The following is a 22,699-nucleotide window of genomic DNA, read 5'->3' on the forward strand; positions in this document are numbered from 1 at the left end:
ACACTTTGATGATTATTTCTGAAGGTTATAAGGCATGAATACTTTAAACACTTTGATGGTTATTTCTGAAGGTTATAAGGCATAAATGCTTTAAACACTTTGATGATTATTTCTGAAGGTTATAAGGCATAAATACTTTAAACACTTTGATGATTATTTCTGAAGGTTATAAGGCATGAATACTTTAAACACTTTGATGATTATTTCTGAAGGTTATAAGGCATGAATACTTTAAACACTTTGATGATTATTTCTGAAGGTTATAAGGCATAAATAGTATAAACACTTTGATGATTATTTCTGAAGGTTATAAGGCATAAATACTTTGATAATGCAATAGCATCTCTGTGTTTTTTTTTCTTTATGTACCATATCTTAAACACATTTTGTCTGATTCTTAGACAGAGAAGTACTTAGACAATTGTTATTGTAGTAACTGAATATGTAGGAATATATAGAACAATACTCAAGGATGAACCATTTGATTTATTATGGAGGGGGAGGGGGGAGATATTGTGAAAGTACTTATATTGGTGGGTTTTAATTTTCGTGGTTTTGGGGAAAAGCACAAGTTCATGGATTCTTGAATTTGTGGTTCGATAATCCTTTCATACAATTTAAAGTTAATCCTTTTCATTGGGAATCCAGTTTCATGCTTTACATTACCCATGAAATCCACGAAAATTGGTACCCCACAAACAATAGTACTTCCACAGTATATTATTGCTTTGGATGCACATGCATTCTTACTTGGATTTATATCTTGGCCAATAATTCTATATCAGATTTGATCCTAGTTTTGTAGAAGTCAAATGGTCGGGGTTTTTTTTTTATTATATTTTGTTGAATTTCAGTCTTTATGTTAGTATGCTCTGTGTTCATCATTGAATCAATCATGCAGAAAAAAGATCAAACTAATTAAAAATGCCACTTTTATTTTTTTGCCTTTTTTTTAATTTATCTCACAAATGTCACTGACAGAATTTTCAATAATTGCTGCTATAATAATATAACATCTTTTATATAGGCAAATACTAATAACAGACAAATAACATCTAATTTTGTTTTGTCTTTGAAATGCTACTCTAGCTACATTATTTTCATTTTATTTTTCAGATTTTGTATGTGAAAAATTTACCAAATCTCCTGCTTCGTATAAGTTTGATGCAGTACATTTCTCAAATCCACGGAGGTTCTGGTGGGAGCACAGGAATAGACATCATTGTCCCAGGCCAGCCAATCACACCAGGACCACCAGTAACCCGCCCACCAGTGACCCGCCCACCTGTGACCCGCCCTCCAATTACACGACCACCAGTCACCCGTCCACCAAGACCAACTGTGATCACACTGATCAATACAATTTCTATTATTAAAACTGGCCTTATGCATATTAATGAGAATTCATTTGTTGATCTTCGTTCTGGTGGAAAAATCTCCTTCCGATTCAGAACTCTTGAATCAAAAGGTATTCTGCTATTCATGAGGAGGAAAGGAGCTACCAATCAACTGTTTATGGCATTTGAAATTTTTGACGGAAAGCTCTACTTCATTTCGGATTTTGCCTCCAAAACTCAACGTGTGCTGATTTCAGATGTAATGGTGAATGACGGCACTTGGCAGAATGTAATTTTAGAAGTTAGAGATCGCCAATTGTATATTTCATTTAACGGAATTCAACAGGTACTTGATTTGACAAATACTGAAGTAAATGGGGCCTATTTTAATGATGGTATTTATTTAGGAGGAATGCCTTCAGGATTTAAATCTTGGTACATATGGTCGGATGTGAGTACGTTCCTTGGATGCTTCAGTGATTTGAAACTAGAAAATACAAGTAAGTTTAATACTATATATATTATTATCAAATGTTTGTTTACTTCTCGCAGCAGATGACCATAGTAGTAGATCTAGGATGGGAAGTCTGGGGGTTAAAACCAACTCGTTGGAAAATTTTAGTATAATTTCATGCAAATTATAGGAAAAATTAGCAAACACTACCCTGGAACACTTTTTTTTTATAGAACCCCTCTGGAATACACACTCCCTCCTTTTCTAAATAAAGTCTTCATCCCTAAACTCTTTCAAAATGTTCAGGTAATTATTCAAATCACATATTGCATGACAAATAGTGGACATTTTCAGATAAGACTTTCTGCAACATGTGCAATGAGTTTTATGTCAGACATTGTTCCAAGCTTGGAACTGTATAGACCTTAACCCAATAAGACAGCTTTGAAAGTCTAAAAACTTTATTCATATAAATATTTTAAAGTTATTAAAGGCTAATGTTAAAATTTCACATTTCCTTATAATTGATCTGTGGATTTTGTCTGAAATGTGAATTCCAAATACAATGAAACCTGTCTAATCAAATCCCTGAGTAATCTGAAAACCTGTCTAATCAAATCCCTGAGTAATGTGAAAACCTGTCTAAACCAAATCCTGAGTAATCTGAAAACATGTCTAAACCAAACCCTGAGTAATCTGAAAACCTGTCTAATCAAATCCCTGACTAATCTTGAAACCTGTCTAAACTGGACACATTTCAAAGTCCTGTATATCAATTGAAATGTACATAAAACTTTTGTTAACTGTACTCCTCTATAAAACAAAACAAGTCCAAAAATGTTTCAACATAGACTGGTTTCACTGTGTTTTTAGTCTCACATGTATTTTATTTCAGACACCAATATGTTTGGACCAATCACAGAACTTCCCAGGATCGCTGCCGACTTTACAAGATTGGGATGTGTAGATATGAACAAACAGTGTGAGATCAGCACCCCATGTCTGAATGGTCTGTGTTACAACGGGGTCGGCAGGTACTACTGTGACTGTGCTGGCACTAATTGGTCTGGGACCAGGTGTGAAAATTGTGAGTAGTAGGCTTTTTACGACACAGTCGATATAGTTTCGCTTTTTACCGTTTGACCTCAAGGATGCTCTTATATGGAAACGCAAGTCACCTGATCACAACTCTGTTCCCTGATTGCCAAATGCTGATAACTCAGTGGCGTTCGAAAAATCTGTATTTAAAATTGATTTTGCGTGCCATGTTATTTTCTTGAATGAAATGAAACTTTTAAGTAATAAGAACAAAATTTTACTGCATCGGCTATCTTTTTCAACAAGACAATACTTGTTTAGGTTATTAACAACATAAAGTATACATATCAACTGATGCATATACATGTAGGTACAACTACATGTACATGTATCATGACAAAACAGGTGTATATAACTGACAAGGTGTGATACATGTAGTTGTTTCTATCTTTGTTTTTTTATGTAATTTATTTTTAATTCAACTGTTAAAACAAGTAATTTTTACTATAGGATTAAACACCTTTTTTCCGAATTTGTCAATGTTTAAAATTGGTCCATTCTCTAAAAAACAAATAAAAGTCTGAAGATTTTACAAATCCTTAAACAGTGTAAGTGGTACAGTACCTGAACCAATCTGTGCAACAACAATTGTTATCGATCATCGATCACCGATCAGTCCTTGATCTGTCAAATGGATCCATAAAACTGGTGACCACATCACATGACCACAGAGTGGTCAATATATTTTACAGTTTTTGTTGTTTTCTTTGTCAATTTTACACATATTTACATGATCCAATAGTTTCAAACATCAATTTATACTTTTATTTTTTATTTGTTTTATTTTTAACATATCATCTGTCATTTTACATAAAAAACAGTGATCAGATTGGTCACAGGTCATTGGTTGTCAATCCATCAGCGATCAATTAGTCAGCAGGCATTGATCTGTCAAATTATTGTGCACAGATTGGTTCAAGGACTGTATATTGGAATCACCTTATTGCCATTATGTCAGTTCCATATGGATAGCTTGATTTCAAATTTGCTGTGTGGCTTTATATAAATGGGGCATATAGTTAGAAATTTTTGATGCTATTCAATTTCAACTTCATGCACGAGTGGGGGGTATACCTAGCAAGACAATGTGTACAATTTCGTGTTTGACCTTAAAACCAAATGTTATATTGACAAATTTGATATCTGTTTGCAGTTGCTGTTATTGGTGGTTTCCAAGGCAATGGGTACCTGATTTACAGATATTTAAATCACAGGGAATCCCATACCAATGACATTTCGCTCAGATTTAAAAGTTTCCTGCGTAACGCTTTCCTCTTTCAAACAGTCTCTAGTATTAGTGATGATTATATGCGTGCTGAACTAGTTAATGGACGAATCCAGGTCACGATAAAGGTTGAAGGTCAAGCTCCTCAGGTAAAAAGAATTTTCAATAATACATAAAAATATTTATGAAATTTTTGTTAGTTTTGTTATTGAAATTGAAGCTGCCAATTATCAATGTCAGTCAACCAATCACTAGAAAGGTAATAACAAAATTACTGATAACGTCTAGACTTTAATCAAAAGAAATAGTATGTATAACAAATAGCAATATCGGGGTAAAAACCAAAAAAATTGAAAACAACCATGATGGTCTATTCAGTTTGTAAAAACTGTTGAGTTGGAAAACGACCATGATGGTCAATTCAGTTTGTAAAAACTGTTGAGTTGGAAAACGACCATGATGGTCTATTCAATTTGTAAAAACTGTTGAAAACAACCATAGTGGTCTATAATAAGGATTGTAAGTCTAGTTTTATTCTAGATTTGTTCAGCATTCAAGACCAGTGGCCAATTTATATACCAGTATGATGCATGGTTATCAGAATTTCTTTTTGACACTATTACTAAACTTATCACAGTATAAAAATAGTTAGGCATCATATTTTAACACTGTATTTATGCATAAGGGGTTTTCTTGGATAAGTTTTTAGTTTTTACTACATAAACAAATACTTCCTAGGAATGGAAGTTTTGGACAAATCTCATGAAATCACATGGCCATGTAATGAGACTTGCAAAATATACCAGAATATATCATTGTTCTCCTCAGGCCCATAAAGTGCTACACATTATAGTGCTATCAGGTTAGAGTGCTGTGCTATTTACCTCATCACTGTGCTATCTTACTACCAGCACTGTGCTATCTTTCTACCAGCACTGTGCTATCTTACTACCAGCACTGTGCTGTAAAGTTTAATATGAGGATTAAAAATCATTTACATAACATGTAGTTCATTATGATATGTACTGTATTCATTTTAGACATTCAAAATATTTCAGCTTTTACTATTTGCAATGCATGAGCAGGTATAAGTATATTTCAGTGACAGTGTCAATTTTCACTCTTTCCAGTTCAGTTATGGAGTTTAATTTTGTCATTTTAAAATTTATTAAACCTTATTGTTAGGTCCCACTTACGGTAAGAAACTTTGTACGATCAAACCTGTCTAAACTGAACCCTAAAAAAAACTGTCTAAACCAGACACAATCGAAAATGAGTTCAGTTTACCCAGGTTCCACTGTATTTGGGTGTGTATGGGCTGTTAGTGGACAGGAATAGGGTATTGTTTGTCATGGTGATGGTTAGTGGACAGGAAAAGGGTATTGTATGTCATGGTGGTGGTTAGTGGACAGGAATAGGGTATTGTATGTCATGGTGGTGGTTATTTCTTAATCTTTCTTTCTTAGTTATTTCTTCATCATTTCCTTCGTTGATCATGATAAGGCTTAGAAGTACAATAACTTTAGTTTATTCTTAGGGGCAGATTCATAGTGAGTAGAGAGGGAATATCCTCCCCTCACTTCTCCTAAAAGAGGTTGGTTCGGTAAGGGCAAAAATTTGGTCTAAAAAACAAAGTCTACATGAGGATAATTTTGTTTTGTATCTCCAGCTCTTTACTGTGTATTATAGTTGATTTGATTAATTTATGGTAAATATTTGACATAAACAGTCATATATGCCCTTCAAACATGGCTGAGAATGGGAAAATCTGTTACAAAGTCCTGAAAACACCAAATTTTGTGCAGTTTTTCACTCATTTAACAATGGCTCATGCTTCATATATTTTGTGTATAATTGTCAGTTACAACTCATGTAAAAATATCTTGAGTCAACAGATGTGTGGCCACTTCCATTCCATAAAAACCATCTTAAAAATGCAGAAATGTAAAAAGTTCAAAGTTTTTGTAAAAGTTACTTAAACGCATACTGTTATTTCTGGAATAACATCATAAATCTCGTCAAAAACATCTTATATTCTGTGTTTGCAACCATATTAGTTTACTACTACTATCTAGAAATCAGCCTTAATCAAATTTTCAAAAATGCCCAAATTATGGGGCCAAAAGGGGTCCTATGGAACTTTTTCCTTTCTCCTAGACTTTGTGCAGGCAGTGTTGCCATATATGTTACAGCAGTACGAGTTTTGAGTCCCACAAAGGGATTGATGTAAAGTTTGCTTTGCAGATTGGCAGTTCTACCATCATTGGGAATTTTCAGACCCTTTTGTGCTTACATTCTCTTCTGTATATCAATGTGATCCAATGGAGCTGTGTAGCAAATAGAGTCATCACATTTTGAGATGTCACATTCTGAGACATTTGTATAATATTGATTTGTTGTGACATGCATCATTAATTTATCCTGTATCCTACATAATAACACCTAAATGAACTGTCCTGTACTACCATACATCGTGTATTAAGTTACAGCCCTAGATTATTTCTGTGAAGAAGAATGACCTTACCAGCGGAAGCTTTATATAGCCTAGCTGGCCGAGTGATCTAGGATACTGGACTTTGTACAGGCAATATTGCCATTGATGTCACAGCGGTACAAGTTCAAGTCCCATGGAGGGAACGACCAAAAAAATATATATGTGTATCTTTTGCATGTGTTCTTGGTGTATTACAAGATACCGTACCTGAAATCTTTCATATGCTACTCTTTCAGCAATAGTTACATTTACTCCCTAAACCTCAAATCTTTAATCTATACCAATTTTTTTACAAAGCTTTTCTAAACTCCATGATAAAAGAAGCCTCATTATGTTTAAATTATTATCAAAAATTGGAAGAGGGAAAATGAAAAATTGCATATTAAGAATGGTAAGGAAGAATACACCTTACTAAAATTTCAACTGTAAAAAAAAACCTACATAGCATGAAGTGCCACATATGATAATCATATGTTGCTTGATTCATATGATGATTAACATCTGATATGACAGTCTTATAATTATGGAAAAAAACATGATTACCATGTGATTCTTATATGTAACTATTGGCTTGCTAACAAATAATTATCATATGTTTGTAAAAAACATATAATTGTCATGTGATAATCATATGAAAATCATAAGTAAACTGAAACATGTTAATCATATCACACTTAATACATATGATAATCCTGTACTTCATACGATACTCATTTGTAGCATTTTTGGCTGCATATGTGAATAATATATAGTTATTGAATTATGGTTTTCTTTGACAAATATTGTATAATTAAGTTCCACATTATAATTGCATGTTATAAAATCATTGTATCCTTCTTATAAATGCTTCATGAAGGAATATTCTCATGTACTGATCTGTACAACTATAATTGTAATTTCAATTGATCACCAGTCAGGTTCCTATTCATCGTTGGTTCATCAAACCAATCATTTAACTTCTATTTTGAATCACATGAATTAATTTAATTAGGTTGTTTTTAGTGGAATGAGAATGTATGGTTTTTTTTTTCAAAAATACAGATCTGTATACAGAAGGAACTATCATTGCATAAAAATATAGCATATGTAGACTGAAAAAGTATCATTTGTTGGATGGGTTTTTCTACACCATGAATCACCTCTATAATGGGCAGTGTCTGAATTTCATATTGACTAGTACTTAATTAATGTATAGTTGATAATGCAGTTGGCCATTTCATTTCCTAGGGGGACCAACCTGTCCACATAGTCCAATTTGATCAACAGTATCAGGAACTATTTGTTTTATTATATTTTTCAAATGTAGTTTACTCTGGAGTATTCTTGTGACAGAAATGAGAAAAAGATATATCCCCTTTTAAATGCCATGCAGTTAAGTTCAGAGGGTCAATGAAAAAAATAATCAAACTTTTTGCATGCATGTTTACATCTATGTTTTACAATGTAAATTCAAATTTTTATCAAAATATGATGTTCTATCGAGACATTCAAAACAGATGTTAATATTGTGTGATACCACAGTATATCTGATGTCATTGGAAATATATTGTATCTTGACAGTAGCCTGAAATAGTAAATCTCAGGCAGTAAGAACAAGTGAAAAATGATAAAGTGGACTGAAAACTGATGATTTGGTTGAGACATATTGTTTTTGCACTATTTCTTCTGTTAACATTATTGTTTTATGTTTGTAGGTATTTTATGTTGGTTCTGAGTTGAACGACAACCAGTGGCATAATCTATTTATAAAAAGACGTGGCAGCCATCTTGAAATGTTTGTTGACTCTGAAAGACCAGTAATTAGTAAGTTCTTTATTGACTTTGAAAATAAAACTTTTTTTTTAATTATTGATGGACAACAGAAAAATTACCCAATCATAATCAAGTCAAGTCCAAAATTATGACAATTATGAAAATAGCATGCAAATAGTTTTTAATCACCACTAGTATATTCACGCTGCAATGAAAGAGGGAGGTTTAGCACACTGTAAAAACTAGATTAAACCCACCATTTCATTTTAAATGCCTGTACTAAGTCAGCACTATTGTGGTACCAGCTGTGCCACTGGTATAATATCTATTTTGTCAGATTTATTTTGGACTTGACTTGATTATGAATTGGATAAGTCTCTTGTAATTTTGTTGTTACCCTTATTTGGATAGGTGTTTGGTTTACCAAGGTTCAAATTATGGTTAAATTGATCTACAGGACTTTAAAATGCTTCTGGTTTAGACAGGATTTCAGATTTTTCTGGGTTTGGTTTACACTTAATTCAGTGTTGAATATTCATCTATTCAGCTTAGGGGTACACCTTGTTAAGACTATTCAGCTTAGGGGTACACCTTGTTAAGACTATTCAGCTTAGGGGTACACCTTGTTAAGACTATTCAGCTTAGGGGTACATCTTGTTAAGACTATTCAGCTTAGGGGTACACCTTGTTAAGACTATTTTACTGATATTGTATCAATTACAGTTAATATGATATTTTGTTTTTCAGAGACCATCAATGGAGAGAATTTCTACCTACGCTATGATAAGATTTATTTTGGAGGAGTGGGTGACTCTGGAATTTCTGTAGAAAACCACCCTAACTATCTTGGTCTGGCACAGAGTTTCTACTGGGACAGGACAGACCTGTTCTCTGAGCTTCGCACACAGTCTCCAGGATCATCAATCAAAATAATTTGGATCAAGAACCAAGGACAGCTGAATAAGTTTATTTATAGACCAGTTACGTATGCCAGTCGTGAAGTCTACTCCCAACTTAGTCCACTTTACATGGGCCTCAGCTTCCGCCTCACTTTCAATTTTAAGACGAAAGAGGATTCTGGGGTTATCTTGTACAGTAAAGGAACAGGAAATAAATTCATTGCTATAGAAATTGTAGATGGCTACCTCAATTTTGTGTTTAATAATGGTTATGGTGTAAAGAGAGTCATTATTTCCACACCTGAGAAAATCAACGACAATGCTTGGCACATGTTTGAGGTTAGAGAATTTACACAAGGTGGAAAACATTACTACCGAGTCATGGTGGATGGCACATCTCGGGATGTTGAGATTCCTGGTGACCAGAAACTTGAACTGACTGGGTACCTGTACATTGGAGGACTTCCAACAGCCATGTTTAGGGATACAGCTGTACTATCAAACATCAAGTCTCGTTATGGTTTCATGGGATGTATGGCTTCTGTTGATCTGAATGGCCAGTCACCTGATCTGTTCTCTACAGCAAACAACCAGGCTTCAGTGATGTCAGAATGTACAGGTAAGTTCTTAACAGGAAACCAGCAATTGATGGTAAAGTTTTGGAAAATAATTGTTTTGATAAAAGGATTTTAAAAAGAATTGAAAATTTAAGTAAGATGAAGTCATACAAGCTATAGCTTACACTGTTATTATAGTTGATCATTAAGTATCAGTGATTGTAAGAATCAGGCAGTGGATAAAAATGCTTTGATGTAACCCACCACTTTGACTGTATAATTTGACTATTTCTACCATCCAAATCAAGGTACAAAACAAGATTTTCCATGTCTATTTTGGTAAAATGTGTTTAAATTTCTTTGAAATGCTCTGTAAATGAACATTCCAGGGCAGATAAATTTATCGTTTACAATGTACCACTATTTTTATCTCACTTGGCCCTTTGATCGTTGTTGTCATATGTCTTTGTTGTCATTTTTGTCGTTTAACTATTCTTTAGATATCTTCTTCTCTCAAAAAACTACTTTACAGATATTAATGAAAGTTTGCATTAATGTTCCTAAGGGTATCCACCACTGAAATTGCATTTGGATGTTTGGTCCATTTAAAAACATAGCTACCATGTCAATTTATAGAACAAAAAGGTAAAGCCAGTTATTTCAAGGTTTATCTCCATTGGTTAAAAGTTGAAAGATGACTCCTTGTAAGAGTTATTGGCCTTGAAGGGCAATCATTGAAATTATTGCTCAGTCATTCGCCACACATAGTTCAATAACTGACCTCTCATCACTTGTTTGCTTATCACTTACTACTCTTCACTCAAACACTCTGCTTATTGCTCAATCACTGACCACTCATTACTCATTACTCACTCACTCATCACTCATTCCAAAATAACTCACTTCTCATTGCTATAAACAAAAAAGTAGTTGCTTACACTGTTATTTAAGTAACTGAAGAGTTTCAGTATTGTTTTACATTTTCCCAGTTTTCTACTGGTTAAATTGGAGATGCCGATTCTCCATCAACCTTTTCTTGATTTGAACTATTTCTCCACTTTCGTTCATAAAATTAAGATTTTAATATGCTCACTGAAGCTAACATGTTGAAAATCTTTATTTAACCATCTAAAGTGATGAAATATTTTGAATGATGGATTGTACCATGTGGTACAGTTCACCAGAACAGCTGATGGAGGCTTTTTGACGGTTGATGGACAACAGATAACCAATGCTCATCAGTGTATGTACATTTTTATCTTAAAATCTAGTGGAAACTTTTGTTGGGATTGTTCTTTTTAGAAAATTAAGAGTTTAAAACAGTAAAAAGATATCCATTTACATACCTTTTTACCCTTCAACATTAGGGGAGAGAGTCCCACAAAATCAATGAAACATTTAGAATCTCCTACATAGAAATGTAAGATATTTGGGAGGTTTTTGGCTAAATTACACCATATTAGTTCTTTTTTCTGCATTTTCTGTAAAAAATTATTACTGAAGGAGAATCTAATGTGACAGTATTTCCATTGGTGGGTACCAGTTTTCGTGGTTAAGGGGAAAATGATCCATTCCTAGATTCTTGAATTTGTGGATTTGACAACTCTGTATCATACAAACAAATGCGAAATTCCTTTTTCGTTTGGAACCAAATTTTCTTGGTTTACCGTACACACAAAATCTACTAAAATTGACACCCCATGGACATAAAACCTTGTTAGTATATAACAATCTTTGTTTTATTTCCACAGAAATTAAAGCTTGTGCTGCCGATTTGTGTGCAAATGGAGGATTATGTATACCAGGTTTTGATTCACCACGATGTATGTGTGATTTGACTGGTTACTTTGGACCCAGATGTCTTGATTGTAAGTTGGTCTATTAATATGAATTGACTTTACGGCAAAACACATTTCACTTCAGTTAATTTAATTTTTTTTCTTCTGTTCAATCACATTTAACAGTGAAACCAAACTTAACAGAACCCAAATATACTACTGTTATATCTAAACTTCAAGCTTTTGCAGATCAATGGGTCTTCTAAACTCTTTTCCTCTGACACTACTTGACCAATTGGAACCAAACTTATTATGAATGTTCCTTAGGGTATCCTGCATTGAACTCATTTCGAAATTTTTTATCCATCTAAAAACATGGTCGTTGTTACTAAAAATAGAACAAAGGATTCAGACAGTAGTTTTTCGCATATATCTCCAAAATCGTTGGGTTAAGCCAAATTTTGGCTTGAGTAAATCATCAACATGATGAGATCTATCTAAGGTCCGTTTTTCGTTTCCATCTGTTAAGCCATGTTGAAGTTATTGCCCTTTTTTTACCTTTTTTGGCAATTTTTAATGTTATTTCTTTCCATAATCTTCTCCTCTGACACTACTAGACCAGTCGAACCAAACTTGGTAAGAATGTTTCTTGGGATATCCTGCATAGAACTGATGTGGGGATTATTGATTCATCAAAAACCATGGCTGCCATTACTAAAAAAAATAAATAAAGGACAGTAGTTTTTCGCACATTATATCTCAAAAACTGTTAGGTTTAGCCAAATTATTTCATTTGCTGAAATGATTCTTATTATAAGGCCTACAAAAGTCTAGAAGGGGTCAATGTTGTTAGACGACTCCTTGTAAGTGTTATTGCCCTTGAAAGGTAAAAAATAACTTTTTTTTTCTTTTTTCTTTTCTTTTTGTATACAGTTTTTAGCCAATATCTTGAAAACTATTACAGATAGATAGAAAGAAACCTTCAATTGCTGATAAGTCCTACCAAAGTCTTCATAAGTCGAAATTGTTGGACAACTCCTTGTTAAATTTATTTTTTTTATACTTTCAGACCCAGTTAGTGTGTACTACTTAAAGAACTCTTTTTTTACTTTCAGACCCAGTTGGTGTGTACTTTAATAGAAATCTTGTTAACAAAGAATATGGTATCATCAAGTTTGACTTGATAAATGCACAGAACTCAGCAGAGGACAACCTTGCCTTTGGTTTCATGACGTACGAAAAGGACGGAATCTTGATGAGGATTGATAGCAGTGGTACTAATGAGTATATAGAACTGAGACTAGAAAATGGTTACCTTGTGGCTATTTACAACACCGGTAGTGGTGAGCAGAGGATGAGATTTGATTCCAAGTTGAATGATGGGTTGTACCATGTGGTACAGTTCACCAGAACAGCTGATGGAGGCTTTTTGACAGTTGATGGACAACAGATAACCAATGCTCATCAGCGTATGTACATTTTTATCTTAAAATCTAGTGGAAACTTTTGTTGGGATTGTTCTTTTTAGAAAATTAAGAGTTTAAAACAGTAAAAAGATATCCATTTACATACCTTTTTACCCTTCAACATTAGGGGAGAGAGTCCCACAAAATCAATGAAACATTTAGAATCTCCTACATAGAAATGTAAGATATTTGGGAGGTTTTTGGCTAAATTACACCGTATTAGTTCTTTTTTCTACATTTTCTGTAAAAAAATATAAATGAGTTTTTACACCCAAAATTTGCAATTATGTTAAACTTTCCCACATGAGCTGTTTCAAAGGTTAAAAGGTCATTTACAGTATTCGCTAAATTACATGATGGTATATGTTGCATTTTATATTAATATTGATTGAAAGCTTGTTTTCATGATATATACATGAAATGAAAACTTTAAATTTAGAGGATTTTTAGTTTTATATTGCAAAGATTGAAATATAGCGAACAGTCTCTTGAGATATTTCATCAAAATTTTGCATTCAACTTTTGCATGTTTAGGCCTAAAAAAAATTGTTATATTTCCGGTCACCCTACCAACCCTCCTTCAGACCCCACTACCCAAAAGTTTTTATTTGTGAATTTTAAAAAAAAGTTATTAAAAAGCCTGCCGACTGTATAACAGAAGAAAAAGAATTTTTAAAAAATCCAAAGATATTTTTTTTTTGCCTAGATAGAAAAACAAAAGTTAGAGGTACTGGTTTTTTATATTTAGAATCGATTGTAAACATACATGTGGATGTGCTCTTGGCGATGGACTATGTCTGTTACATATTTTAACTTTGCAGATTTGTTTTTTTATTGTATTCTGAGTTTGGTGTCACACATATTTCATTTAAAAATTAAAAATTAAAATTAAAATAAGAGAAATCCCTATCTACCAACCCTACAAAATTTTAAAGGGGTGATTGGAAACTCAACATTATATTTTTTTGGCCTTAATCAGCATGGCATAAGTTGCAAAAATAAGAATCTCTGAATGAATTGCTTGAAATTCAGTTTTCTTGATTTTGAATTTACCTTTAGTTATTATTACAGGTAAGGAACATTATGAATGTACAGATTTTTGGGATGAAGTGATCACTACAATACTGTAAACCATGAAATTTTCGCAGTTTCTTTTTTCACTATTTAGGTAGTAAGAGCTGTAACATGTATACTTTTTTTTAAGAACATTATGATATGATTTTGGGAAAATCACGAACTTCAAGCTGCACAAAAGTAGATTGATCACAGTAACTGTGAAAAAAATGTCTGCGAAAAATTTCTCGGTTTACAGTACATTTTTTGGTAAAGGTTATGTCCCTTTGTTGGTGTTAGTTTCAGTGTCAGAATGAAATACTTTGTGTAAATGTTTATTTATTCTCCTGGAGTGAAGTATGCCTGGTTATCCTGCAATATGGTTGGTCAGCTTGACAGGGAATATGAGACAATATCCTATGGGGTACAAGGGGAATGGGAGAGGATCAGAAAATTGATTTTTGTATATAAGTGGAGTTAAAGATAAGTATGCAGTTATATTTATGTGGTAAGCCAATGTCTTCTGAAATAAGAATGTGGGGAAAAAAACGTGTTATGTCACAAACAACATGCATGTTCTCCTAATTTCGGGGATTTTGGTGCATTACATCTGTCCCGAGGAACTTAAGATAAGGGATACTATAGACACTGTAAAGTCAGCCTCATATCTTGACCTACACTTAGAAATCAATGGTAAAGGAAGACTATTGACCAAACTTTACGACAAACGTGATGGCTTTTCATTCAGAATTGTCAACTTGCCTGTCATCTGTGGCGACATCCCTTCAGCACATGCGTATGGAGTGTTCATATCACAACTCGTGCATTATGCCAGGGCTTGCCGAGGCTTTGCAGGCTTTTTGTATTGCGCTGGGACTCTAATGAAGGGGCTTCTGGGATGGGGTTGTGTTGCTGCAAGGTTAAAGTCATCACTACAGATGTTTTATGGTCGTTGTCATGATCTCGTGGATTGTTGTGGTGTGTCCGTCTGCACCATGGAGGCTGATTTGTTCGACGGGTCATGGTTTTCCTTTCCTTGTTTGTCTCCCCCGGACTTGACTTTTTGTGAGCGGCTCGGCCGGTGTTTCTGGAAAAGCAGAGGACGCTTACCCTACTGGTGCACCTGGTCCATGCTCCCAGTTTTTGGTGGAGTCAGAGTTGCTAATTTGCTTTTGTTACTTTGTTTGTATGATTTTAGTTACTTTATGTTTTTTGTTTTGTGTGTCTGTTTTCCATGTCTGGTCTTTGTCCCTGGATTGCGTTCTTTTGATTGTCGCTGAGGCCTTGGTTCCCTTGGTTGCTCTTTGACATTGATGACATGATTGAATTGGTAAAGAAATGCAAAAATGTTATTACACTCCAGTAGAATATATTTGTTATTTGGGAAATTCAATGGGGATTTGGTCTCATATTTCCTGTCATTCAAATGGGGATTTGGTCTCATATTTCCTGTCATTCAAAGGGGATTTGGTCCCATATTTCCTGTCATTCAAAGGGGATATGGTCCCATATTTCCTGTCATTCGAAGTGGATATGATCTCATATTTCCTGTCATTCAAAGGGGATTTGGTCTTATATCTCCTGTCATTCAAAGGGGATATGGTCCCATATTTCCTGTCATTCAAAGGGGATATGGTCCCATATTGCCTTTCATCCAGAGGGGATATGGTCTCATATTTCCTGTCAATTTAGAGGGATATGGTCTCATATTTCCTGTCATTCAAAGGTAATATGGTCCCTTATTTCCTGTTATTCAAAGAGGATATGGTCTCATATTTCCTGTCATCCTTCAGGATACACTTTGCCTATGGTTCAAGGAATATAGAATGCTGACTGGGAATATAAGCTTATATCTCTTGCAAAGACTCTGAATAAAATATTGTCTACACTTGATCCTGAATAGGCAGGTATGCAAACCCTAAATGGCCTCCCAGTTGCAAATAATTACATATTTACTTTTTATACAAATACTTTATTAGCTCAAACTCATCAGTACAACATGATTATGACCAAACTATAATAATAATGGAACATATGAGTATAGCTCATGATATCTCAGTGTTATTTCAATAGGTTATTTCTACTTTGAAAACAGTTAAGTATGTATGTGGAGGACACTCTTAGGATAAGTTTAGAGTTACTATTAAATATAATTTTGATTTTAGATTTATCACTAATATTACTAAATCCTGGAGTTACATTGTTAAACTTATATGAAGGAGAATCTGTCTATATATACTGAATATTACATGTCAAAATATGTATCACATGCTGTATCAACCCCAAGACTCCTATATCACCCCAAGGGCAACCGGCCCACAGGGTCATATAGGTGAAGGTATGATATAGCACGTGATACAGACTACCGGTATAATATGTCTTGTTCATTGTATCATATATTTTAACTATACTTCAAGTATGGTCTGTGAAGGTATGTGATATTGGTCTAGGGGTGTGATATAAGGTATGCAATATAGGTCTAGGGGTGTGGTTATGGGATATAGGTCTAGAGGTGTGATATATAGTAAAACCCAGATACATATATACCATATGAATATTCAAGAAATCATATGACGTGCATGTGTTTACACTTTGATTTTTTTTATATGTTTTCCATGCTTGTTTTTTTTTTTATTTTTTTTTTTTGGTCATAAATATATATTTATACCTCCACCTTGCAAGGTGTTTAAAATCTTTTAGTCCTCCTTACCACTGAGACAAGACAGAACATCTCTTATCTGTAACACCTCTTGTACCTCTTGATGGAATTTTATGAAACTTTCATGGAATCTTTATTACATGTTCCCATTGTGCACCTCCTATTTTAGATTGTGATCAAATCAACTTGGGGGTTTCACATAGCAAACCATGGACTTTGTCATTTGTTAATATGGGGACATGGTAACCCTATCTCTTATCCGTTGATCCTCCTATACCACTGAATTGAATTGAATAAAACTATCATAGAATCTTTGTTGCATGTGCCTATTGTGCAACTTTCATTTTAAATTTTGATCCAAATCGATTTTGGGGTTTCACATAGAAAAACATGGACTTAGTTATTTGTTAAATGGAGACATCCTATACCACTGAATGGAATTGAATGAAACTTTCACAGAATATTTATTACTTGTTCCCCATTGTGCACCTCTTATTTTAGATTTTGATCCAAAGCAAAATGGAGGTTAAAAGGTGTATGTTATTAAATGGAGGAGTTTGGGGTATCAAGTTAGTGAGCTTTTTTTTTCTATTACATATGTTGGTCCTAAATTTGTGAAAAACATATGAATTTTGGTAAATATTTTTGTTTATAACATATGTTGTTGATTCCTGTGTTGCTGTAGTGTCTAATGTACAGATATTTTATTTCTGTAGAAAGCCATTCTGTGTTCAATGATGTTAGATATGTGTACATTGGTGGACGACTCGATGCCAGTAACAATGTGATGAATCCATTTACAGGAATTATTGGAGGTTTGTTAAATACTATTAGAAATCTCCAAATGTGTGATTGGGAAAAACTCCAGATACAATGATGTATCCAAAAAATGGGGTCTACAGAGGGTCCTGAGCATCCTCCCCCCCCCCCCACTTTTCATGCAAGAAATTGTAACAATGTAATTCTCTTGAATTATTTGAAATTGTTGAAGATTTTATATGTAAAAAATCATTGAGTTCTGTGTAAAATCTAAGAGTCTTTGTTAGGAAAGTAAAAAGTGTAGATAGAATACATTAGTGGATCCAGGGCCCAGGAGTAAGTCTCTTATGCTAAAAAAAAATGTTGTTAATTATACAGAAAATCACTTTTCAGAATATTGGGATCCACCACTTGAATATTGCAATAAATTGGGGTTTTTGAAGTGATAGAAACTGAGAATTTTCTCCATAATTAAAAAAATATGATAAATTGTTTATACAATCCTTTATACTTCCACAGTATTCACCTGCTAATTTTTTTTTTTAAAGCATAACAAGTTTAACTGTTTATGCACATAAATGGTGTACTTACCCCTGATTTTTTTTTAAGACAGAAGACATTTGTTCTGAACGAAAATAAAAGAACTAATGATTTAACCTTTTTGGAAATGTTGCTAAAACCAGAAAAACTTTTGCAGGAGTTTTCTACAAGGACAATAGATTCATAGATCGCGGAGAATCAGCAACTGGTGCATCATGGTTCGGTACTTATTACATCATTACCAATGGAAAACCTGGCTACATACTTGTCAAGAAAGTGTAAGTTCTATATTTGTAATGTATCAGTCTCTATAAGAATCAGGCAAAGGGTAAAACATGGTATGAAATAAAATTTGGAAGTTTAATTTGACTATTCTCAACCAGAATCAAGGAAAAAATGGGAAAGATTTTCCATATCATTTTGGTAGATTGAGTTATAATTTATTTGAAATTTGAAAAACATTTCAAGGGCAGACAACTCTGTCAAAAATCTCGTTTTTTTATTGGAAATTTTCTGAATAAATCCAGTGATGCAGAGATCAAATAGTGGTCTTTTCAAATACAGAAATCATCCCTGAAAATATAATGTCAGATCTGTGTGTTTTTGACATGCATGTTTCTGATTTTTCCTATTTTGCCTGGTTCATTCAAAAACATTCACTTAAAAGAGGTTGTTTAAACACTTAACTTGAATTATAATTACACCCTTTTCTCTTAAGTTATTGCAGGTCCAATTTATATTTATACCTCACCCAATCAAGTTGTGGAGCATAAAATGTTTTTAAAGTGTCTGTCTGTCTGTCTGTCAAACTGCTGCTCAGAAATGCCTCCAATCGGACAGTAAAAGATGGCCAAATTATTTTTGTTTGCATCATCAATTTATGAAAATCTCCTTAAGCCAACCTCTCCCTCATTGTTAGGGTATTGGGTACGTGAAAATGCTCTATATTATACCCCCAAAGCAAAGGCTTGAGGGGGTATACACATGCATCAATCATCCTGTCTGTAAGTCTGTCCATCCATCCATCTGTCTGTCCACATATCTTGTAAACACAACTCCTACTAAACTGCTCAAGTGATTTTTATGAAATTTTATAGGAAGGTTGGATATCACATGTAGATGTGCATCAGTGGCAGATGTAGAAAGAAATTTTGGGGTGGTCCCAAGTGAAATTCAACATAAACATCAATTTGCCTGATTTGTTTCACCCCCTAATCCATACAAAAGTCGAGTTCCAACTGCTGGTGTGCTTAGTTTCAACATGCTGAGAGTCATCGAGCTCTATGACTACGTACTGATGCTATTTTGAAATATTAAAGAGTAATCAAGGGAACAAAGATTCTAGCAGAAATCAAAAGAATGTAATCCAAAGACAAAGACCAGACATGGAAAACAGACAAAGAACACAGAAGAACATAAAGTAACTAAAATAATACATACAAAGTAACAAAAGTAATTTAGCAACTTGGACTCCTCTAAAAATTTAGGGGAGAATGGACCAGGTGCACTGGTAGGGTTATGGTCCTCTGCTTTTCTAGAAACACCTGCCAAGTTGCTAATAAAAAGTCAAGTCCGGGGTAGACGAAAGAGGAAAGGAAAACTGACACGTTGAACAAATCAGTTTTCATGGTGCAGATGGATTCACTGTAACAATCCACAAGTTCATGATAACAACCATAAAACTTCTGTAGTGGTACCAGTATCGTATTGCATATCCCTGAGCGGGTGTACGTCAAAACATGGATGCTATGAAAATATAGTGCATTTTCTTTTTGCCTCTCTACAAACTAATGTTTTATCAAAAGATATGAACAATGACTTATAAAATAGAGCAAACATCACACTGGAAGATGAAGAACTTTTTTAAGAGTAAATCTAACATAATATCATAAAAATGTTCCACTGAAAAGGTTGGTTTGGTGAGTGCAAAACGAAAGTGAAAGTAGGGAAAATGGCTATTTATAGTTCAAGACTACTTTTCTGTCCGATCTTCGTGGACTCACCCTATTTTCTTTGCGGGAAATTATTTTTTCACATGTCCTTAGAAATGCTACATAAGTGAAAGTTTTATTGAATCAATTTACATATTTTTTAAAAAATCCTAAAAATATGCACTTCACTATAGAATTCTATGGGAAAATTAATACGATACTGAGACCTAGTAAGCCAGTTTTTCAAGTAAAGTTGGATATTCAGCAAGTGGTCTTTACCAGCTGAAAAAGTAGTACCCCAATGCAGGTAACACTTTTAAGATGAATTAGCCAAATTTTGAACCTGATTTTTTATGGTAGCTCTGGTTTTTTGCATTTATGGTTAATCTTTACCAAATTTGGAAATACATTTTGTTTTCATGAATTTGTAGGATATCAGTTCAATAAAATTAATATCTTTACTATTTATGATGAGCATATCTATATTCAGGTAACCTAAAGCAAGTAATACTCCTGCATAAAGGATAGTTTTCAAGTTACAACACATTTTAAGTATGTGGTTAGGACTTGAAAATAGTCATTTTCCATACATTGCCTCTTATATATGAAAAAATGAATATTTTTTTAATTTTTGTTTTTTTTTTTTAAAAAATAGCTAAAATGAGTTGCCATATAACTGTGTGGTTGATTTAAACACAGAAATGTCACAAAAGTCAACAGCCAATTTTTTAGTGGACTTTTTTTAGTGGTTCAAAAGGACAGATTCTAATGCGGCAAGAAAAATAATGGTGTTTTTTCATATAAAAACTGAATTTTTTCAAAAAGTATCTAAAGCAGACAATTGTTATTATAATATTTACACCAGTAAACTATTTTTCTTGCATCATAACTATCTGTTTTAAAGAAAAAATCCTTTTCCTGTCATATTGAGGTCCATTTGTATCTGCCTGGGATACCAAAATGGCTTAAATCTGTATTTTCTGCATATGAAAAGCTATATTTTTTTAAAACTATGATATTGGTATAATTTTTTCTGGATTTATTATAATTGAAATGACCATATCTATAGTTTAAAACAGTTGGTTGTACCGGTACATATACTTACTATAAACAAGAGGCTCCCTTGAGTTACAGACAAAAAAGGAGGTTCGGATATTAATATTTCCATATATGGAACTCACAAGTGGGGATTGAATAATGACATGGAACTCATAGTACAGCTCATGTATCTACCATGTCAGAATAAACCACAAATTTGCTTAGTTTGACTAATGCAGCAGCTTTTTATCAAAAGTAATATTTTCTGGCTAACATTGAGATATTAGTCTTGTGCCTGGAATAGGGTACCTATATAAAAATTTTAATAGAAAACTCATGTTTGCAGCAGGGCAATGATATTCTGAATTTTCAGTATGAAAATGAATACTCTAGCAGACAAACAACAACTTTTAGGATTATATTGAAATGTTTATTAGTAATAGGTACCAGTATCGTATTGCATATCCCTGAGCGGGTGTACGTCAAAACATGGATGCTATAAAAATATAGTGCATTTTCTTTTTGCCTCTCTACAAACTACTGTTTTGTCAAAAGATATGAACAATGACTTATAAAATAGAGCAAACATTACACTGGAAGATGAAGAACTTTTTTTAAGAGAAAATCTAACATAATATCATAAAAATGTTCCACTGAAAAGGTTGGTTTGGTGAGTGTAAAATGAAAGTGAAAGTAGGGAAAATGGCTATTTATAGTTCAAGACTACTTTTCTGTCCGATCTTCGTGGACTCACCCTATTTTCTCTGCGGGAAATTATTTTTTCACATGTCCTTAGAAATGCTACATAAGTGAAAGTTTTATTGAATCAATTTACATATTTTTTAAAAAATCCTAAAAATATGCACTTCACTATAGAATTCTATGGGAAAATTAATACGATACTGAGACCTAGTGATGACTTTAATCTTGTAGCATCATAACCCTGTGCCAGAAGCCTAAACTTCACATTTTACAACAGAAAACAGGATTTCACTATTTTTTCACAACTTCTGCATTGTGTGATAAAGTAATACATGGTGCCATCGTTAGTATTACCACACTAAGACAATTGAGTGCTTCTTCATGTTTTTTTTTTCTTTTATATATTTCTAGATTTAATTTGTGAGCTGGTAATACGCATGGAATATGTGTAATTATCAGTCACTATATTTTTTTTTAATGACATCGTCTGATCAGGATAAGAAACCATAACTGCAAAGGCAGCAATTTTAAGGAGGTTAATATTTGAGTCCAGCATCTTTTTCTCACCAATTGCAAGAACACTCTTCTCTTGGGCCCCTTGCTCTTAAGGACCTCAAAATTTATTCCTGGGATGGGTCAATTAACTAATTTTCTAGAAGCATAGATTTCACAGTAGGTTTGGTATTTCTGTTCATTAATGAGTTGCTGTATACATACCAACACCATGTTTAGCAGGAATCATCAACATGAAGGTTTTATATTTTTTTTCCAAAACGATGCTTGAACAGATGATCATTTAGGCCATCACAAAATTCTACTAAGTTTGAAAATTGTGACATTTTCTCGGCTAAAAATACTATCATTCAGGTATTTGCAGAAGTTTTGGGTCTGGTCAGCTGCTTTACATGGTTAATCTGAAGTTATCTTTGTTGTTTTGACAATTAAATACCAGGTAAA

General features: G+C 33.5%; 1 protein-coding gene across 3 annotated transcripts in view; it reads left to right on the forward strand.

Moving 5' to 3' along the window:
- Nucleotides 1–22,699, forward strand: part of LOC148600391 (neurexin-3-like) — a 54,975-nt gene that overhangs the window by 16,731 nt on the left and 15,545 nt on the right. For all 3 annotated transcript variants that reach the window (XM_088558024.1, XM_088558026.1, XM_088558025.1), the window contains 9 exons: nucleotides 1,117–1,837; nucleotides 2,687–2,878; nucleotides 4,043–4,263; nucleotides 8,303–8,411; nucleotides 9,108–9,878; nucleotides 11,568–11,684; nucleotides 12,710–13,063; nucleotides 17,489–17,587; nucleotides 18,229–18,349. In XM_088558024.1, the coding sequence (XP_088414150.1) occupies nucleotides 1,117–1,837; nucleotides 2,687–2,878; nucleotides 4,043–4,263; nucleotides 8,303–8,411; nucleotides 9,108–9,878; nucleotides 11,568–11,684; nucleotides 12,710–13,063; nucleotides 17,489–17,587; nucleotides 18,229–18,349 (2,705 nt within the window). The remainder of the gene's footprint in view (nucleotides 1–1,116; nucleotides 1,838–2,686; nucleotides 2,879–4,042; nucleotides 4,264–8,302; nucleotides 8,412–9,107; nucleotides 9,879–11,567; nucleotides 11,685–12,709; nucleotides 13,064–17,488; nucleotides 17,588–18,228; nucleotides 18,350–22,699) is intronic.

This window comes from Perna viridis, chromosome 13 (genome assembly GCF_037379345.1).
Source record: "Perna viridis isolate PV_CMFRI_1.1 ecotype Kerala chromosome 13, ASM3737934v1, whole genome shotgun sequence".
Lineage (NCBI taxonomy): Eukaryota > Metazoa > Mollusca > Bivalvia > Mytilida > Mytilidae > Perna > Perna viridis.